General features: G+C 37.8%; 1 protein-coding gene across 4 annotated transcripts in view; it reads left to right on the top strand.

Annotated features, from left to right (window-relative positions):
• Nucleotides 1-16,392, top strand: part of CLIP4 (CAP-Gly domain containing linker protein family member 4) — a 74,038-nt gene extending 57,646 nt beyond the window's left edge. For all 4 annotated transcript variants that reach the window (XM_037744646.1, XM_037744645.1, XM_037744647.1 and 1 more), the window contains exons 15-16: nt 2,502-2,574; nt 14,168-16,392. In XM_037744646.1, the coding sequence (XP_037600574.1) occupies nt 2,502-2,574; nt 14,168-14,489 (395 nt within the window). In that variant the 3' untranslated portion in view covers nt 14,490-16,392. The remainder of the gene's footprint in view (nt 1-2,501; nt 2,575-14,167) is intronic.
• The last annotated feature ends 6,538 nt before the right edge of the window (nt 16,393-22,930 follow it).

The raw sequence follows: 22,930 nt of genomic DNA on the forward strand, positions 1-22,930 counted from the left end.
CAATTCTCCTGCCTCAGCCTCCTGAGTAGCTGGGATTACAGGCACGCGCCACCATGCCCAGCTAATTTTTTGTATTTTTAGTAGAGACGGGGTTGTGTTACTTTTTTAAAAAAAAGTCTGACAATCTTTCTTTTAACTGAGAGTCTTACTCATTTGCATTTATTGTAATTGCTGATATACATTGATGATATTTTTGCTATCTTATTTGTTTTCTATTCACTTTTTTATAATTAATAAGTGATTTTTCTTGGCTTTATTCTGGCCATATTTCCAGCCCCCAGTTTTTTTTTTTTAATTCTATTTACCCCCTCTACTTGTGTAGAAGTTACACTCTATGAATATTCTTCTTAGTAATTACTGTACATAATTTAACATTCATTACTCATTAATTCTCAGAACTTCTACTTGAGATCATTTTTATTAATTTCATGTAGATTCTTTAAAGTTTCTTTTAGAAAGGGTCTGTTTGGTAGCAAACTCTTTGTTTTTGTCTTTTCCAATGATAATTTTACTGGTTGTAGAATATTAAGTTAAAAGATATTTCCCCCCACCTCTTGACAGTATCATTGTGCTGTTTTTTTGGCTTCTGTCATTGTTGATGAGACAATATCTGTGAGTCTAACTAATTCATATTGTTGTTTCACTATGATATGTCTAGGTGGAGATTTTGTTTATCCTGTTTATTCTTTTTGTTTGGCATTACAGAATTTTCTGTATCTGGGAATTGATCAGTTATGTAAATTCTTACCTGTTATAATTAAAATAGTTTCTCCTTTTTTCTCATGCTTATCTCCTTCTGAAACACTCTTTAGTAGTATGTTGGACCTCCTCATTTTCTTTCCCATGCTTTCTCATATTTCTCACAACTTGTCACTCTAGACTGTATTCTGGATATCTCCAGATCCATCCTTCTGTTTCCTGATTATCTCTTGAGCTGTTTATTCTGCTGCTTAATTCAGCCATAAAGCTTTAAAACCATAAAAATTTTTTTTTTCAAATCTTGCTACTTATCATTGCTATTCTTTCCCCGTTTTTTCAAATTTTGCTTTTTTGTCTAAACATTTAAAATATTATCTTTTATTTTGTGTTAAATAATTCAGTATCTAAAACCTTTGTGAGTCTCATTCTGCCATCTGTTTGTGTTGAGACTAACTTATGGTTTTTCTTCTTTCCTTTTGAGTTTTGTAATTTATTCTTGTGAGATGCGTCTTTTACTCAGAATTGTATATATAAAAATTCTTTGAGGACTGGGTTGATGCCTCCAGAGAAGATTGTATCTACCTGTGCCAAGTTGCCTAGAGGCACTGCCAACCTGGAACACTTTAATTTATAGTCTCTGGAACATTTTTGTATTACAAGACAACATGAATTTCATTCATGGTCACAGATTCTGAGGGGAGAAAATTTTGCCTCCTACTGAGCATTAAGGTTGACATAAGTGACTTTCCTTTGTCTTCATCTGAACGATGTTTCATTTCTCCTTTTGCCTTGCACTCAGTGAGCTGTTTGGGATCCTCACTTTAACCAAGAATCTTTTGTGAGGATCCCCATGTGGAGGCCTTAGGCTTTATTTGCCTCCCTGTCTCCTATGCAGCCAGTAAGGTGGAAGCCCAGGTTCTCTGGAATTCAGTGGAAAGCCTGCTGGTCTAAGATGGTCAATTACTTTGGTGTTTGGGGGCTTCTGATGGTTTCACTTTTTTGTTTTTAGCCTCTTTGAAATTGTGCCTTTTGTGTCATCTCAATAGTATTTTTTAAAAACTACAGTTTTAACTAAAATTGCATCAATCAAGAGATTCATTCAGCGTATCTGGTCTGCCATAACTGGCTGGGCTAGAAATCTTGTTTCTTTTTAAAAACATCTTTTTAAAAATTTACCTCTTGTGAAGTGTTTTTGTTTTTGTTGTATTATTTGGAGAGGCCAACAATGAAAAGTTCTGAAGTTAACCGTTCAGTGTTTTATAAATGATTATGTCTTTAAACCATTTTATCTTTTTCTTTTTTATATGAATATCAAGATTATATTTGATAGTAAAAATAATCAGCTTTATAAATAAATAATTCAATTTTATTTGATTTTTGAGAAATCTTATAATAAAAATCTCCAAAAGTAATGTCATGCTCTTCACTTATTCATATATGTGTATAGTTTGATCATGAAGGTAAAGATGAAAATTTGTCAAGAAATCTAAGCTACGATTATATTCTGTATACTTACCTTCTCTGCTTTTTCTTCTTCTTTTTCTTCTTTTTATTAATGCGATAGGGTCTCACTATATTGCCCAGGCTGGTCTTGAACTCCTGAGTTCAAGCAGTCTTCCCACTCTGCCTCCCAAAGTGCTGGGATTAAGGGTGTGAGCCACTGTGTTGCCCTGCTTTCTATTTTGAAAGAAACATTTAATATAATAGAACATCTATAGAAGAAATGATAAAAGATCATTGTAAATAAGAGCTGAAAGCTTATCATCTATTATTCCTCTTCTAACCCTAACTTTCATATTTAGGTTTTAGGAGAAGTTTCAGCACAACTTCCGCTTCTTCCCAAAAGGAGATTAACAGAAGAAATGCTTTTGCCAAGTGAGTATTAAGAAGATATAGAAAAACACCTTTCAAGATGAACATGATGGGATTCTGTGAAGGAAGAAAAGTGGAGTGCTGTATCTTTTGCATTGCTTGGTAGAATTTTAACAAGTAGGAGAAAAGGTGTGATGAGCGTATTGAGAAGAGTTCTTTCCCCTTCCTTTGCAAGCGCAATTAAAAATGTCACCAGTGACTAAAACTAGTGCACTGCGTATATTTTTATCTTCATAGAAGTTAGAACTGTTAATAAAAGTTAGAGGAATTTACATTTTGTCTTTTCATTGAGTAGGGTGGATTGCTTTTAAATGCTCCTTAAGTAATCAGAGATTTGGTTTAATACTGCCAGTGATACATGAAGGAAATCTAAGGCATAACCTTAGTTATTTTGAAAAGTGCCCTCACATTCTCTCAAGTGTATATTGCTTAAAAAGCCTTTTTGTTTCATCGAAGAAAAAATACCCTTTTCTCTTGTTTTTATCTCCCCCAGACTCACTTCACTTCCTGCCAGTGGTTTTCTGAAGCTTTTTTACTTTTAGAGCACTATGAGGCTCTTCCAGACTGATTGGGTTAGAGGTTCTTTTTTAAATGATGCCATTTAATTTACGAATAATACCCTGGGGGAAAAGGCTTAGCTGCTTAAGGAAGTACACATGCTTGCTTAAGTAGTACGTGGTAGGAGCCACCAGAAATTAGAGCCCAAAAGCTAGAACTTGAAGTCCCATGGGGGATAGGCAGGTCATTTGTTTACCCTCTGGTGTGAAGGTATTGACAAGCTTCACAGAGATCTGAAATTTCTCGGGAGAACCCTGCCTGGTCCTAAGGACTGTTAGGTACTGTTGACAGGGTTGGGTGGGGCTGTTTTTCTCCCTTCCTCAAAATCATCACCAATTTTGAGAATTTTGAAATTGGTCTTCTTGCTTGAGTAGCTGAAAGGGTTTAAGGACAGTCAGTTTATGCTCCAGTTTATTGAAGATACTCAAGAATTCTTAGGCAGAATGGAAGAAGTTGCTATGAAGAAACAACCAGGAAATAAAGGACTCTGAAGGGGGAGAGGTATCCAAATCAGTGTCGAGATGTTGGTGAGTGGAAGAACATGATACAAAGAAACAAGGGAAGGAGAAAGCAATCTGAACATTGGGAATTACACAGCAGGTATGGTTAGATGCAAGACGCTCTGTGGACATGAGGTGGAAATATTAGTACTTATCTGTTTTCTATGAAATAAAAAGCTTTAGTAATATTTATACAGGTTAACACTAGTACCTTAAGAATATACTTTTATTGGGGTTAGAGAATAAGCTTTTAAAATTATTTATCTGTTTTTACTCATAGAGTGTGCAACCAAAATGTTTGTTGATCATTGTTCTCAGGAATAAAAGAGAGAGTGTCAGGTGCTGGCAGGCGCTTAGGACATTTGACCCTGCTCCTAGGGGTGAGGGAGACAGGGCAGTGCTAAGATGGCCTTCTGCCAGGCAAGGGGCCAGAGTTGATTGCGTGTTGTGCTATCAGTTGTTAATCTGTCTGGAGGCACGGTGTGTTCTGAAGCATGTGTGTTGAGAAAGTGCGTGTCTTGAGATTCATCAAACTCTGCTCCATTTCCTTGCTTAGTTGTATGGAAAGAAATGAAACTTTGAGAAGAAATATGGAAAATCCAGTCAGAGATGATGAAAATTCCTGGGTAGAAACTTGAAGGCCTTGGGGGCAAAGGACACGTTTGGCCCCCGTGAGTGAAAGCAAGCTGGGAAACAGGAAGGAACAGCCTCCCATGTCCTTTCTGTGAGAAAACAAGATTTTTCTAGATCATGTACAGAAATGGTAGTGAGGAATGTGTTTCATCCCGAGGAAGACATGGCAGAAAGCAGGAGGGAAGCAGCTCTGTCTTCAGAACACTGTATGTCCGGTGCCAAGAATGAGCTTGAGATTTTCCCACAGTTGTCACAGGGATCTAATAGGCATGAGGCATCCATCCTCCTTCACTCTTTGGATGTCTACATCCCGCCTGGGATCTGTCTCCTGTCCCGTCATTACCAGCTCACTTCAGCTCTTCTCCATGTTATCCCCAGGGCCTGCTCAAAAGTCCTCGCTGGGTCTTATCTGTGGAATCTGGCTCATTGTCATGGTTTGGTCAGCCCACATTTGATGGTCTTTAGGCAGTATTCATATGATCCAGTTTGCCGCAGGTCTGTCCTCCCACATCATGTGCTTGCGTTGGTTTTGTGCCTCTCCCTTAAAGCTTTCAAATTCTCAAACACAGAATGAAGTCCAGATTCACTGGCCTAGCCTACAAAGGCCTACGTGATTGGCTCCTGTGTTTCTCCTGACTTTTGTTTCGTGGTGATATCCTCACAGGTGACTGCAGTTCTCTAAACTGCATGCTTTTCAGGAATAGTAAAAAGTAACACACATACTGCGGCTGGGCACAGTGGCTCATGCCTGTAATCCCAACACTTCGGGAGGCTGGGGCGGGAGGAGCACTTGAGGTCAGGAGTTTGGGACCAGCCTGGCCAACATGGTGAAACCCAGTCTCTACTAAAAATACAAAAATTAGCTGGGCATGGTGGTGGGTGTCTAATCCTAGCTACTTGGGATGCTGAGGCAGGAGAATCACTTGAACCTGGGAGATGGAGGTTGCAGTGAGCCTAGATTTCGCCACTGCACTCCAGCCTGGGTGACAGAGCAAGACTCTGTCTCAAAAAAAAAAAAAACCTAATATATATATAATATATATAATATATATTATAATATATATTATATATAATATATATTATAATATATATTATATATAATATATATTATATATAATATATATTATATATACACACACACACACACATATATATATTTTGCTCAGATGACCATCTGCGCATTCCCTTTTCTGTGTGCTTATCTTTCAAGTTGGCAGAAATATCATTTCCCCACTAACATGTCTTTCCTGAGGCTTTAAGGGAAGAGAGATGTCTTCCTCTTCTGTGCTCGTTCTGCACTGTATAGGGTCTTTATTACAGTGTTTATAACATTTTACTGATTATTATGTGCAAATATCTAGAATGTAGGCCCATGCCTGCCATTTCATAGGTGGCAAATAAATGTTTTTCAGTGAGTAAACAGAGCTCTCAAACATGCTGTAATTTTAAGTTTCTCAGTTCTCTGGCTTTTCAGCTTTGACATAACTTTAATCAAATCATTCCTAACAGAATGTGAAGTATTTACTCAAGTCACTACTTTTTGGTTTAGATGTTGAATCCATTAATTGTTTCTTTAAAAACTTTGATTATGAAAGTTGTACAATATTTGAAAAATTAAGAAAAATCAAATGTAAGTAAAAGTCATCTGTAATTTTGTTAACTAGATGAGATTATCACTGTTAGCATTTGGTATATACTTTCCCCATTGTTTTCCTAATGCATGTGTCTGAATTTTTTTTTTTTTTTTTTTGAGATGGAGTTTTGTTCTTGTTGCCCAAGCTGGAGTGCAATGGTGTGATCTCGGCTAACTGCAACCTCTGCCTCCTAGGTTCAAGCGATTCTCATGCCTCAGCCTCCCAAGTAGCTAGGAATATAGGTGCGTACCACCAAGACCAGCTATTTTTTTTTTTTTTTTTATTTTTAGGAGAAACAGCGTTTCACCATGTTAGCCAGGCTGGTCTTGAATTCCTGACCTCAGGTGATCTGAAACACAGGAGAAATACCAAAGTGCTGGGGTTACAGGCGTGAGCCACCACGCCCAACCATGTGTCTGAATTTTTAAGCAAAGGGAGATGAATCGTATTCTATATAATCTTTTCAAAGCTTTTCCTTGTATGTCCTGCTCATATTCTCACATTTTTTAATATCTTCCCTCAGCATGACTTTGGCAATGTTTTTAAAGACCGTGCTGTGATATAAAAACATTTTTATGGCACAATAATAAATGAAAAAATAATCGTCAGATTCACCAGGGTTGAAATGAAGGAAAAAATGCTAAGGACAGCCAGAGAGAAAGGTCGGGTTACCCACAAAGGGAAGCCCATCAGACTCACAGCAGATCTCTCTGCAGAAACTCTACAAGCCAGAGGAGAGTGGGGGCCAATATCCAACATCCTTAAAGAACTTTCAACCTATAATTTCATATCCAGCCAAACTAACCTTCATAAGCGAAGGAGAAGTAAAATCCTTTAGGAACAAGCAATTGCTCAGAGATTTCATCACCACCAGGCCTGTCTTATAAGAGCTCCTGAAAGAAGCACTAAACATAGAAGGAACAACCAGTACCAGCCACTCCAAAAATGAAGGTAATGGTAAAGAGCATCGACACAATGAAGAAACTGCGTCAACGAATAGGCTAGCATCAAAATGGCAGGATCAAATTCACACATAACAATATTAACCTTAAGTGTAAATGGGCTGAATGTCCCAATCAAAAGACACAGACTGGCAGATTGGATAAAAAGTCAAAGCCTATCAGTGTGCTGTATCCAGGAAACCCATCTCATGTGCAAAGATACACATAGCTTCAAAATAAAGGGATGGAAGAAGATTTATCAAGCACCAAGCAAATGGAGAGCAAAAAAAAAAAAGGAGTTGCAGTCTTAGTCTCTGATAAAATAGACTTTAAACCAACAAAGATCAAAAGAGACAAAGAAGGGCATTACATAATGGTAAAAGGATCAATGCAACAAGAAGAGCTAACGATCCTAAATATATATGCACACAATACAGGAGCACCCAGATACATAAAGCAAGTTCTTAATGACCTACAAAGAGACTTAGACTCCCACACAATAATAATGGGAGACTTTAACACTCCACTGTCAAAATTAGATCAACGAGACAGAAAATTAACAAGGATATCCAGTACTTGAACCCAGATCTGGACCAAGCAAACCTATTAGACATTTACAGAACTCTCCACCCCAAATCTGTAGAACACATTCTTCCCAGCACCACATAACACCTACTCTAAAATTGATCACATAATTGGAAGTAAATCACTCCTCAGCAGATGCAAAAGAATGGAAATCATAACAAACAGTCTCTCAGACCACAGTGCAATCAAATTAGAACTCAGGATTAAGAAACTAACATAGAACCGCACAACTTCACGGAAACTGAACAACTGGCTCTTGAATGTTGACTGGATAAAAAATGAAGGCAGAAATAAAGATCTTCTTTGAAACCAATGAGAATGAAGACACAACATACCAGAATCTCTGGGACACATTTAAAGCAGTGTCTAGAGGAAAATATATAGCAATAAATGCCCACATGAGAAGCAAGGAAAGATCTAAAATCAACACCTTATCATCAAGATTGAAAGAGCTAGAGGAGCAAAAAAACTCAAAACCTAGGAGAAGACAAGAAATAACTAAGATCAGAGCAGAACTGAAGGAGAATGAGGCACAAAAACCCTTCAAAAAATTAATAAATCCAGGAGATGTTTTTTCAAAAAGATCAACAAAATAGACCACCAGCCAGATTAATAAGACAAGAGAGAAGAATCAAATAGATGCAATAAAAAACGATAAAGGGGACATCATTACAGATTCCACAGAAATATAGACCATCAGAGATAACTGCAAACAACTCTATGCACATAAACCAGTACACCTGGAAGAAATGGGTAAATTCCTGGATACTTTCACCCTCCCAAGCCTAAACCAGGAAGAAGTCGAAAGCCTGAATAGACCAATAACAAGGGCTGAAGTTGAGGCAGCAATTAATAGCCTACCAACCGAAAAAAAAGCCCAGGTCCAGATGGGTTCACAGCCTAATTCTACCAGACATACAAAGAGGAGCAGGTACCACTTCTTCTGAAACTATTCCAAACAATCCAAAAAGAGGAAATCCTTCCCAAATCATTTTATGAGACCAACATTATCCTGATACCAAAACCTGGCAGAGACTCGACAAGCAAAGAAAACTTCAGACCAATATCCATGATGAACATAGATGCAAAAAGCTTCAGTAAAATACTGGCAAGCCAATTGCAACAGCAAATCAAAAAGCTTATCCATCACAATCAAGTAGGCTTCATCCCGGGGATGCAAGGCTGGTTGAACATAGGCAAGTCTATAAACGTAATTCACCACATAAACAGAACCAGAGACAAAAACCACATGATTATCTCAATAGATGCAGAGAAGGCCTTTGACAAAATTCAACAGCCCTTTATGCTAAAACCCTCAATAAGCTAGGTATCAATGGAATGTATCTCAAAATAATAAAAGCTATTTACAACAAACCCACAGCCAATATCATACTGAATGGGCAAAAACTGGAAGCATTCCCTTTGAAATCTGGCACTAGACAAGGATGCCCTCTCTCACCACTCCTATTCAATATAGTATTGGAAGTTCTAGCCAGAGCAATCGGGCAAGAAAAATAAAAGGTATTTAATTAGGAAAGGAAGAAGTCAAATTGTCTCTATTTGCAGATGACATGATTGTATATTTAGAAGACCCCATTGTCTCAGCCCCAAATCTCCTGAAACTGATAAGCATCTTCAAAGTCTCAGGATATAAAATCAATATGCAGAAATCACAAGCATTCCTGTACACCAATAACAGACTTAAAGAGAGCCAAATCAAGAACAAACTGCCATTTGCTACAAAGAGAATAAAATAGGAATACAACTAACAAAGGATGTAAAGGAACTCTTCAAGAAGAACTACAAACCACGGCTCAAGGAAGTAAGATAGGACACAAACAGATGGAAAAACATTCCATGCTCATGGTTAGGAAGAATCCATATTGTGAAAATGGCCATACTGCCCAAAGTAATTTATAGATTCAATGCTATCCCCATCAAGCCACCTATGACCCTCTTCACAGAACTGGAAAAAACCACCTTAAACTTCATGTGGAACCAAAAGAGAGCCCCCATAGCCAAGTCAATTCTAAGCAAAAAGAACAAAGCTGGAGGCATCACACTTCCTGACTTCAAACTATACTACATGGTTACAGTAATCAAAACAGCAGGGTACTGGTACCAGAACAGAGATATAGACCAATGGTACAGAACAGAGGCCTTGGAGCAACGCCACACATCTATAACCATCTGATATTTGACACACCTGACAAAAAGAAGCAATAGGGAAAGGATTCCCTGTTTAACAAATGGTGTTAGGAAAACTGGCTAGTCATGTGCAGAAAGCAGAAACTGGACCCCTTCCTGACACCTTACACTAAAATTCACTCCAGATGGATTAAAGACTTAAACATAAGACCTAACACCATAAAAACCCTAGAAGAAAACCTAGGCAATATCATTCAGGACATAGGCATAGGCAAGGACTCCATGACTAAAACACCAAAAGCATTGGCAACAAAAGCCAAAATAGACAAATTGGATCTAATTAAACTCTAGTGCTTCTACACAGCAAAAGAAACAGTGAGAGTGAACTGGCAACCAACAGAATGGGATTACGTTTTTGCAATCTACCCATCTGACAAAGGACTAATATCCAGAATCTACAAAGAACTAAAACAGATTTACAAGAAAAAAGCAAGCCCATTCAAAAGTGGGCAAAGGATATGAATAGACACTTTTCAAAAGAAGACATATGAGGCCAACAAACATATGAAAAAAAGCTCATCATCACTGGTCATTAGAGAAATGCAAATCAAAACTACATTGGGACACCACCTTACACCAGTTAGAATGGCGATCATTAAAAAATCTGGAGACAACAGATGCTGGAGAGGATGTGGAGAAATAGGAACACTTTTACACTGTTGGTGGGAATGTAAATTAGTTCAACCATTGTGGAAGACAGTGTGGTGATTCCTCAAGGACCTAGAAATAGAAATTCCATTTGACCCAGCAATCCCATTACTGGGTATATATCCAAAGGATTATAAATCGTTCTGTTATAAAGACACATGCACATGTATGTTCATTGTGGCACTGTTTACAATAGCAAAGACCTGGAACCAACCCGAATGCCCATTGATGATAGACTGGACAGCGAAAACGTGGTACATATACACCATGGAATACTATGCAGCTATAAAAAACGATGAGTTTGTGTCCTTTGTAGGGACATGGATGAATCTGGAAACCATCATTCTCAGCAAACTGACACAACAGAAAACCAAACACCGCATGTTCTCACTCATAGTTGGGTGTTGAACAGTGAGAACACATGGACACACAGGGGAGAATCACTCACTGGGGTCTGTTGTGAGGGGGACTAGGGAAGGGGCAGTGAGTGGTAGGGAATTGGGGAGGGATAACATGGGAAGAAATGCCAGATAGAGGTGATGGGGATGGTGGCAGCAAACCACATTGCCATGTATGTACCTATGCAACAATCCTGCATGTTCTGCACATGTACCCCAGAACCTAAAGTGCAATAAAATATATATATATATATTTATATATGTGTGTTTATATATATAAAATGTTTATATATATAACTATATAATACAATAAAATATATAAAATGTATATGCTAATGAACTTAATTTTTTAGGGAGAAAATAATACATCCTACAGAAATATTTTTTGTTTACATTCTCTAGGAGTCTAGGTAGCAGGACAGAGGTAGGACACAGTAAACAGAGATTTACAATGTGATGTAAATACCTGTTTACTATAGAGATTTACATACCTGTAGAGATTTACAGTACCTCTACTTAAGACTGTAGATGTATTGTTGTCATTTGGACTAATAAAAGGCAATTTTAAAATATGAAAAAAGATAAATGAAAAAAATCAGAATTTAATAATAGATGCCAGACTTCTAAAACATGTGTTGAACTCTCCCCTTCCTTACCCCCTCCCCCATACTTCCTCTTTCTCTACATAAATGTGTGTGAGTGTGTTTTTCAATATTTATTTATTTCATAGAGTCTTTCTTTGTTGCCCAGGCTGGAGAGCAGTGGCGCTATCTCAGCGCACTGAAACCTCTACCTCCCGAGTTGAAGCGATTCTCATGCCTCAGCCTCTTGAATAGCTGGGATTACAGAAACCTGCCACCGTGCCCCTCTAATTTTTGTATTTTTTGTAGATCCATGTTGGTCAGGCTGGTCTCAAAGTCCTGACCTCAAGTGATCTGCCTGCCTCAGCCTCCCAAAGTGCTGGGATTATAGGCATGAGCTACTGCACCCAGCCTCTATTTTCAGTTTATGCATTAAAGCTCTTTATTTGCAGTTTGTTTTAATATACAGGAGTGGTGAGAATCATATCCTTTTCTCTCAGCTAATTTTTACAGCACTCCTAATTCAATGTTCATTCCTTTATCACTGATTTGAAGTTTTACTTTTTAATCACATGTAAAATAATTATGTGTATTTTTCATTTTTCTAAAATATGTTTTCTGTGTTGTTTAAAACTACAGTCTTATGCCAGAGCCACATTGTTTTAACTATTGTAACTTTATAATTTAACCTAATGGCAGTGTAAACCTTGCCTCATTATTATTCAACCTTTTCTTAGTTACCAGTACTCATTGTGTTTGTGAAGAGAGCCTGGCCTTTGTGCTTGTACAGCCATGGATCTGAGCCTCATCTTTGCCTTTTTCATCTCTCTGACCTTAGGCACATAGCTTAATTTTTCTGAGCCTCAGATTATTCTTCCGTTACAAGAAAATAATAACCCCGCCTTCACTGGTTTGGGTGAGATTGAAAGACATAACGTATGTGAAGTGGTTAGACACCTAGGAAGTGTTTAGGAAATGATATTGTCATTTATGTGAAAATTACAGTAATTTTGTCTGGTTCTAAAAAATACCCATTTGGGGAGAGTGAACATAAATACATTTCTATTTAGTAACAGTTCTTTTGTGTATGTTCTTCAGTAAAGATTTATGCTTTTTCTTACAGGTACTGCATGTTTCTTTATTAAATGTATTGTATTTGTGCATTTGACATGTAAATAATTTAAGACCATTTTATAATTAGGATTCTGTCACTTACTGGCAGTTGTGGCTTAGAATAAATCTTTGAGCCTCAGTTTCCTATCCATTAAAATTAGTCATCTTCCTTTCTTACAGGGTGGTTAATAGGAGCAAATGAGTCATTGTATGTGATGGCATATTAAAAATAACGAAAGTGAAATAAAAGGTGAAATAATTTGGACCCAGATTCTGTTCACAATAAGCTCCTGTGTAGTTTCAGTAACAGGCTCTGTTTTGAAGCTACTGTGGGGTAAGGGGAGGGGTTTCTTTTGGAAGAGAAGTGGCATGGGACAGAGGCTGGAAAGCTCCAGATAGTTTTGGTGGTTTCTTTCTGGCCATTTTGGAAGGTCTCAGCTCAGGGGGCAACAAGACCCTTGTCATGTTTCTACTGTGGGTAAATGTCAGCTACTTCCAGTGGACAGTGGAGGCAGCTCTGGGGCAGTATGGGCCTGAGGCCTTGGCTGAGTGCACTGGGGAGTCCCGTGCTTTATTATCAGGTCATGGTGGTGGTGGGTGCTAGGAGACATTTCCAGCACATTGGAAGGAATGTCATGTTGCAGGGAGAAGGAGAGGCAGCTGCTCAAGGCACCTCAGCCCCTCCTTAGTGTTAGTGGCTTGGCATGGAAGTGGGGGTTACTAAACCTTTAATTATAACTGGAGTTCATACATAGAACATGTATATAGGTATTTCCAAAGCTGTGGACTTACAGTTTAAAAATTTGTTCTCATATGAAAAATATTTTTAAAGTGAACAAACTAAATTTACTATAGTCAAAATACTAGATTCTTTTCTTTTTCCTTTGACAATACTGATGCAATTAAAACAGCCAAAATACTAGATTCTTTCTTCTTGCTTTATTTGATAATGCTGATAGAAATTAAATAGGTATAAGTGTATTTTTTTCTAATTGCTATTTTACTGAAAGCATGTATGTGTGTGTAAATATACATATGTGTGTCTACACATATTTTATATATGTATGTGTGTGTGTGTGTGTGTGTATGTGTGTGTGTATATATATATATAAATGGCAAATGAAATCTTAAATCCAGAATAGGGTAGTCTTAAAATAGAGCAAAGACAAAAACTTTTAAAATGTTAAAAGTCCAGTTGAATTTTGATTAATGAATGTGGGGGTTGGGAGTGCCATCGCACGTTCACTTCCACAGTTGAAAATCAGTGTGTATCTTTTGACTCCCCCAAAACTTAACTACCGATAGCCTCCTGTTGACTGGAAGGCTTACTTATAAACAGCTAATTAATAGATATTTTGTATGTTACATGTAGTATATGCCGTATTTTTACAATAAAGTAAGTTAGAGAAAAGAATGTTAAAGTTGTAAGGAAAATATATTTACTATTTCTTAAGTAGAAGCGGATCATCATAAAAGTCTTCATCTTCATTGCCCCCACTTTGTACAGGCTGAGGAGGAGGAGGAAGAGAAGGGGTTGGTCTTGCTGTCCCGGGTGGTGGAGGCGGAAGAAACTCTGTGTATAAGTGGACCCACACACTTCAAACCTGTATAGTTCATGGGTCAACTGTATATTCTAAAACTGCTATTTAAAATTAAAAAACCAACTTGTGACCATAAAGTATTCTCTTTTGGGAACTGAATGGATGAATTCCGAATGTGGCAGTGGAAATGAATATGATGATTGCGTTATGTGGCTTTGGCACTAAAGCGTTTTTCCCGCCTTTCCTTTCTGCACAGATCAAAAGCTGCTTTGCGTCGCAGTTGGAGCAGCACCCCCACTGCAGGGAGCATTGAAGGGAGCGTGAAGCTGCACGAGGGGTCTCAGGTCCTGCTCACGAGCTCTAATGAGATGGGTACTGTTAGGTATGTGGGCCCCACTGACTTTGCTTCAGGTATCTGGCTTGGACTTGAGCTCCGAAGTGCCAAGGGGAAAAATGATGGGTCAGTGGGTGACAAGCGCTATTTCACCTGTAAGCCGAACCACGGAGTCTTAGTTCGACCAAGCAGAGTGACCTATCGGGGGATTAATGGGTCAAAACTTGTGGATGAGAATTGTTGAGTTAAGCTTCTAAAATATTAAATAAGCTTGAATATATATATTTGGTGTAAGTAAAGAGTCCATGGTAAATGGCTTACTTTAGCCATATTTAAAATTTGAAAATAGAGTTATTATCTTAAAAATCATTATAACAATTCAGAGAGAGTTCTTTACAAAGCCATGAATATGAACTCTGGGGAATCATGATTCTTTTAAAGCAATTTTCAAAATAAGTATTATATAAAGCTTTAGGTCCCAAGAAAATTCTGGGACTCAGGAAAAAAAGTGCCATCAGGTGACCAGCTGTTACATTTCTTTGCTTATTCTGTTTTAATTTTACACATCATATTGGATTTTTCTTAGCACCCTAATTGTGAAGGGTTTCTCTAGCTTCGTTACGTGTATCGTTCACATGACCTTTATTTGTCAAGCATTTTTGGAATTTTTCTTTCTTTCCGTGCTTTATTACTGATAAGTCCAATAAGAGAATAGTCACTGGATTGCTAGTATATTTTTTATATATTTTGGTAAAATTATTTGCCTTTTCATAAATGCCTCATCTAAAGATACGTGATAACTTTGGTGTTGGAAGGGGCCTTGGAGGCTCTCCGGCTCTGCTTCTTGCCCATTGCCAAATACTGAAATGGAAGCCTGGCTTACCTGGGGTCACTAACCAGTTGGTTAACTGAGTTAAGAATAGAATGTGGGTCTCCTCACTTGTGGCCCAGTATTCTTTCTTCTGTACAAAATATCCAATCTCAGATTTTTCTTCTGCTGCTTGACTGCTTCATCTGGATAAACTACAAAAAATCCATGATTAAGGTTTATGAATTCAAGTAATAATTAGAATTTTTTTGCACAAACAACTTCCTTATTGGATATGTTTGTAACACATAAACACGAAGCACTTTTAAAACATAACGCACTTTTCTCTTTGTGAAGAATTTACCATCCTTTCCTTCTGGGATATGAGAAACATTTTTTAAAAAAGTATTTAACAGAAGAGAGCAAGTTAAGATGTATTAGGAAAGGTGTATTAGTTATTTACTTAAATGTTTATAATATCTGGATTTTTTTTTTGTTTTATTACTCATAGAACTGGTGTTGTGTTTGCTGTTTTTATATCTCCAATTGTTGCAGAGTTCAGCCTGTTATAAAGCTACAGAACTGTATTTTCATTTTCTTTCTTGGGCACATGATAACAAACTAAGCTTCATAATAGTGTGATGTCATCATATAAAATGTTTGTATTGTGGTTAAGTATTGATGTTTATGTCCTGTCTGCGTAAAGATTTATCTTTTATTGTAAACATTTAGACTTTACCACAGAAATATTGGAACAGCTTGCTTTATAAGATTAAAAAGTATCCTTCAGAATGGAGCTCGCCTTGTGCTTAGAAATAATATGTTGAACTATTTTGCAATATACTATTTTAAATCTGAATTCTGCCACTTTGCTGCCTTTTTAAAATAGTGTGTGGTGTTTCAAATACTGATAGAGCTATTTTCCTGAAATACATTTGCAAAATAAAGGCTGCTTTGTAATCAAGGAATATTTTTACTGATAGAAGGAAATGACTGTACTGCGGTTGAAAAGTAAAGTTATTTTATTATACAGATTATTTCTTAAAAATTCTATTTATACCTTAACTTGAAATCCATGACCACACCAAACTTGGTTATTCATAATTTTTCCTGTTAAATATAAAACACTGTAAGTTAAAAACAGTAATGCCAACATTGAATTTATTTTTGAGGTCAAAGAATGGTTCTCTTTATATTTAGATGAGGATTAAGTCCATATAACATGTATGTTTACCTATATTATACATGCAAATTAGGTGTTTTCATTTGTGTTTTGCTTATGAAATGTCATTTAAAGTTCACTTCTTGAGCATCAATAAAAAGGGAAGCTGTGTGGTTTTGGAATGGTATCTTGTCATTTACCGTATTTGCAACTCCTTTTCTCAGTCACTCAGGGTACGTATGCTTTGAAAAAGTTTTTTTTCCCCTGGTGGTAATGCCTTGGATTTGTCCTGTCCCTATGAAGAGTATTAAAAAGTATCGTGCTTTCTACCCAACATCTTGTGTTCGTGGCCACCCTCCTATTAGTATTGTTTTGATGAATAGTGAGTAATTTAAGAAAAGAATGTATTTCTACAGTTAGGATTTCATTCGTTTATTTAGGGTAGGATGGAACACTTTGAATTTAGATTAAAAAGTAGAAATAATTACCTACCTTTTACTAAAAAAAGAAACTTTGTTTTTATATTTAGGGTGATTTTGGGGTAATATTTCTAAATATGTAAGAGTGTTGAGATGCAGCTGTTTGCTGACTGTCAACTGCGGTGTTGTAATCTTGGTGTGAATCTGGCACTTCCTCCCAAGAGCTTCTGGCTCCCCTCTCATGTTTTATTTTTCTATTTAGCATTTGGTCATGCTTACTACTTATTACAGCTTCTCGCTTATTATTTCTTTCTTCCTTCACTAGATTGAGGAGTGCATTTTTGACTGTTTTGTTTCGTTCACCACTTTATCCCCAACACCTAGAATAATACTTGGAACCTCGTAGTTGCTCGGTTTTGTTGAGTGAACAAAGGCAGTCAAGATTGTCGGAAATACAGATACTATCTAGCTGGCTTCAGACAAGCAGCCTTGCGAGACCAGGCCACGGAACAGGTATGTTTTCTTAGACAGGGAAGGAAGGAGGACAAGAGAAGTTTGAATCCAGGAGCCCAGCTTACCCCTGAAGAGTGCCGAGTACGAGCCCACAGACGTTGAGTGGCGCAGCGGTGGGCAATGGGGAGGACCACCTGGAGCAGCTCCCTTTCCGTTCTGCCTGGGGCAAACTTTGAATTCCTATTTTAATAGGCTAATTTAGAGAACATGGCAATATGTGTAGTCTCATATGGAGAAAATGAACTGGATCATTCCTAAGTGGGGATAACGTTGATCTCCAGTATTAAATTATTTTTTTTTTTTTTTGAGGTAGAGTTTTGCTTTTGCTGCCCAGGCTGGAGTGCAATGGAGCTATCTCGGCTCACCACAACCTTGGCTTACTGCAACCTGCGCCTCCTGGGTTCAAGGGATTCTCCTGCCTCAGCCTCCCCAGTAGGTGAGATTACAGGTGCCCACCACCACACCTGGCTCATTTTTTTTGTATATTTAATAGAGACAGGGTTTCACTGTGTTGGCCAGGCTGGTCTCGAACTCCAGACCTTAGGTGATCCACTTGGCCTTGACCTCCCAAAGTGCTGGGATTATAGGCATGAGCACCATGCCCAGCCGTATTTTTATTTCAGAGTTTTATTTTGAGGCTACCTATTTAGAATGTGTGATAATATTATTTAAACCACATCAACCAATGACTGGAATCCTATTGTGTTAAAATCATTCTTAATTGAGAAACAGTTCTACTAATTTTAACTACTCACCCGATGGATATTTGATATCTAAATAGCAAATGACTAAATGACTCAGAGACATATAATATGCATTGCCACGTTGCAAGCCAATAGAAGAATTAATTTTTTAAATTTGTATGCCCTTTGCTTCACTACACTTATTTATAATACAGATACAGTGGTTAATACAAAACTCACATTATGTATATTTTTAGTAATTGTTTAATATCCCTTAGTACACAAGCCTTATTTACAAACAGTGTCACATACTCTGTTTGAATATAAAATAAACATTCCTAATGAAGTTCGTGCATAGGCTGAACAAGTTAAACTTGCAGGACATGTTAAGATTGTATTATGAGCAGAAGATGATGCCTTTGCATAGGCAAAAAGATTTTGTTCTATTAATCTCTTTTTTTTGCTAATGCTCCTTTTTTTTTTTTTTTGAGACAAAATCTCTCACTCTTGTTGCCCAGGCTGGAGTGCAATGGCACGATCTCAGCTCACCACAAACTCCACCTCCCGGGTCCAAGCGATTCTCCTGCCTCAGCCTCCCGAGTAGCTGGGATTACAGGCATGCATCCTCATGCCCAGCTATTTTTTAGCAGAGATGGCGTTTTACCATGTTAGCCAGGCTGGTCTCTAACTCCTGACCTCAGGTGATCCACCCCCTTCACCCTCCCAAAGTTCTGGGATTACAGGCATGAGCCACCATGCCTGGCCACTAATGCCCCTTTATATCAGAGAAAAAGAAGTATACTGGTGGAATTGGAGTAGACGGGCACATATTACTGATGTTAATATCATTTCATTATGTGTGGTCGAAATGAAACTTTGTTTTATAGCTCTCCCTTGAGAACGGCATCAAGGTGTAGGGGAAGGTTTTTTCCCTTTATCTTTTTAGAATGTCTTCCAATGAATAGAATATTCATCATGATAAATCAGCAGCAAATTTCATCATTGACTCTACCTTTCAAATAGGGCAGGCGTAGTGGTCATGGTGGTGCTGAGAAGGGGCAGGGAGTTCTGAATTATTAAAGATATTTCAGGTGTTTAAATTGAGGCTGTTAGCTTAAAACATGATCTGTTCCCAAGGATCACTGGTGTCATTTTTAAAATGCTCATAGACCTGGTTTAAGTTCAGCTCTGAAATCCCAGATGAACCTAGATATGTGAGTTTGTTACTACCGTAGCTGTTTACACACACGCATACCTCAGTAGACTCTTGTGTCAGGAGGAATTGGAGGAAGTTGGTCTCAGGATTACTTGTCAGAGTTATTTCAACTGGCTAAATAAAATCAAATAGGGATCAGTTTAACTCAGCAATCTAACTATCCTATAGTGATTTTGAATTTTAGGCATTTCTAAAGCATTGAAGGTTAAACTCTGCAAGTCCTGTGTTCTTGGCCGGTATCTATCTGATGGGGATTAAGTTCTTTCAGTTCCAGCCCTTCATGGCTCTGTTCCAAGTAGACCGACCTTATTGAAGACTGAACTAATTTTTATTTTTCACATAACAGATCACATCAGACTGACATGGAGATGAATCATGTTAAGATTATATGCACAGCTTCAACCTATGCTTTCTGTTCTTTTCTCCAGTATGACTTCTGAGATTTGGCCTGAAACTCAATCAACAGTGTTAATGACATTGGCTGCCCTGACGCTTCTTGTTGTGAAGGATGGGTGTTACTATCCAGTATCTTTTGGGGGAAAAAAAAACCTAAAATGGATTTTTAAATGAATTTTAATCGTCATAAAGTCATAAAAATTCTCATATTGTTGGCAAGGGGAAGTGGATTTTCCATTATGACAATATAGAGCATTACAGATCAGAAGAATAAGGTGAAAAATTATAGTTGCTTTATTGAACCTGCTAATACAAATGGATTTCTAATAAGAATTCCAATACATTACACCTATCAGTGAAAATATTGTAATTTTTTCAGATATTTTCTGTTTCTTGAAGGGGTTAGAGCTTAGGGAATTAAGAAATAGCATGAGATTCTTGAGGCCTCACTTTACACCCCCTGGTATGTGACAAAGGAAAATCCAACGTAATTTTCTGCTTTAGTTTCTTATCCTTTATAAAACATCACCTGCTTCCTGGCACATACTTGAGGAAAAAGAATTTTTATCTTGAAAATTACTTTATTTCTTCTGAGAGCTGTGAAATATTATATAAATATTAATTTGAGAATAATGCAAAAAGATTTAAATGGCTTCTTTTCTCAACTATTAGATGCAGTAAAATATAGAAAATTTGCCCACAGTCTTCACAGTCTTACCTTGGTGGGATGTTTGAATTGGCTATCTTTTGGATTCCATGTTTCTACAGATCCATTATAAAGCTATAGTGTTCACAACAGGTTTCCAAAAATTATCATCCATTGATGGTGGATATCTTTATAAACCTGAAAAGAGTGGTTCTATCCAATCCTGTGGTAACTCTGAGATTGGACTCCTGTTCTTAATGAATTCCCCATCATAATGGCACTGGGATGCACTTGTTGAGGAGTGTTGGAATCCACAGGCGCCTCCTGCCCTCAAACACCTGGCTTGCTGTGGGCTTTGCTACGTCCCTTTGGGAATGGGCATCAATATGCTTTGGCTGTGTCCCCACCCAAATCTCATCTTAAATTGTAGCTACTGTAATCCCCATGTGTCATAGGAGGGACCTGGTGGGAGGTGATTGAATCATGGGGGTGGGTTTTTTCCCTGCTATTCTCATGATAGTGAGTAAGTCTCACGAGATCTGATGGTTTTATAAAGGGCAGTCCCTCTGCGCAGGCTTCTATTGCCTGCCCTCATGTAAGACATGCCTTTGCTCCTCCTCTGCTTTCCACCATGATTATGAGGCCTCCCCAGCCATGTGGAACCATGAGTCCATTAAACCTCTTTTTCTTTTTAAATTACCCAGTCTCAGGCAGGTCTTTATCAGCAGTGTGAGAACGGACTAATACAGGCACTGAGTGGTGCAAATTGTCAACTGACAAAAAGTGCATCAGATATACCATCAAATTTTAGGTATGATAAAAGGTAAGTTTTATGGTTTTAGTTTGCTAATAAGGTTTCCATTGTAGCAAATGTAACGAAAGAGAAATAAGTGGTGTGGCACGGAAAGCATGAAAGTCATTAAATGGACATGACTCATAGTTCTGCCGGCTTTGCTGCTTTCTGGAAATCATCCCTGATTCATCTCATTTTGCTATGGTAAGGATTTGATGATTTGTTAAAGAGATCTTTGAATAGAAGGATCTTTACACAGAGGACTGACACTAAACTCTCTGATCTATGTCTACGTAAAGATTACATATAATTTGTCTCACTGGGATAAGAGTCAAGTCAAGGACACATGCACACACCAGTCATGCTCAACTGATTATGGTTGGGTGGTCTTACAGAATCACAGACTTCACAGTTAGAAGGGGCCTTTGAGACCAATTCCTTTTTTTTTTTTTTTTTTTTTTTGAGATGGAGTCTTGCACTGTTGCCCAGGCTGGAGTGCAGTGTATGATCTCCGCTCACTGCAACCTCCACCTCCTGGGTTCAAGCAATTCTCCTGCCTGTCTTCCAAGTAGCTGGGATTAAGGCACCTGCCACCATGCTCAGCTGCAAATTTTTTGTATTTTTAGTAGAGATGGGGTTTCACTATGTTGGCCAGGTTGGTCTTGAACTCCTGACCTCATTTTTTAAATAAGGAGAGTTTCAGTAACTTGCTTGAGTCAGGGAGGTAGGTCATTGCAGTCTAATAGTAGTAGATCTCTTAACTCCTGCCTGGTCTGCTTGCTGTTTTCTCAAGTAATTGATGAGTGTTCAACTATCCAAGATGATATAATCATCGGAAATTTTTTCAATCTGGTATTCATCTATGTTAGCAAATAAGCTCTTCTAATAGGCAAATATTCTAGGGAGAATTACTACCCTAGCTGCTAAGGTTTTGATGTGAATTAGCTTAATAAGACTGTCTTTCACCTAACACCAGCTGAAATGAACATTAAGTGATGGCAGGAAAGATAACTGGGTAAGTTCACCCAAGGAGGCAAAAAGTCTTAGGAAACTGATGGGATGGGGAGAGAGCCTGAGGATGTCAAAAAGAGGGATATAAGAAATGGACATGTGAAGGCATTGAAGACTAATTTTGGTCCCTGCACTTTTTCTGAGGCTAGACTTGTAGTGCCATCTTTCCATGTGAAGGGTAACACACTTGTTTTACACTTACTGAATGCTGCAGAGAGGAAGGTGGTTGCTGTAGTTTTGTGGTCATAGTTCATGTAACTTCCTGTCCCCCCACCCTCCCATATAGTAGTCTGTTCTTACATAGTTTTTAGAATGTTTTAGAGTTGTTAGGCTACAGCTAAAAAATGTTTTGCAGTTGAGTAGTGCATCAAAAATTAAACACCCCCACTCAGGACACCAAATAAAAGTAGAATCTTAAGAGAAGGCTTACTATTTGTTCTCAGTAATGATCTTTTATTTTAGAGCAGATTGTATAGGATTATGGGAATGCTGGTTTTCCTTTTCATGTTCACACAACGCAGGAGCCATCTGCTGCAATGAAATTAGCAAAGTCAAATTGTGTGTTCTTTAGGAGCTCATTTTAAAAGCTATTAAAGACAGGCTGACAACACACTTCGTACAATTACATGAATCTTGTCATGGGAAATTGTTATTTAGAGTCACCTGAATTCGGATGCATCTCATTGTAGGTCTGTAGAGCTCATACGGATTTTAATCCTATTACTAGTGAAAATCTATTGGCTTGATTATAAGAATTTCTTAGTGGTGTGCTCTGGGAATGTGGATATAAAGGCCCATGTTTTACAGATTAAAGTTAACTGTAGTTACTAATACCTTACAGCTATAGGGTTTACTAAGTACTATGTGGAGATGCCAAAATTTTTTTAAAGAATTACTGAAATTGTGGTAGAGACTTTACATTCTTCTTTTGAGCTGAAGAGGAGTTGGGTTCTGACAGGGTTCTTGCTGCTGTCGTTAGTGTTAGATCGGAGGAATAAGTTCTGGTGGTCAGTTGCACAGTAGGGTGACTGGTTAACA

Source organism: Cebus imitator, unplaced genomic scaffold (genome assembly GCF_001604975.1).
Source record: "Cebus imitator isolate Cc_AM_T3 unplaced genomic scaffold, Cebus_imitator-1.0 Scaffold180, whole genome shotgun sequence".
NCBI lineage: Eukaryota > Metazoa > Chordata > Mammalia > Primates > Cebidae > Cebus > Cebus imitator.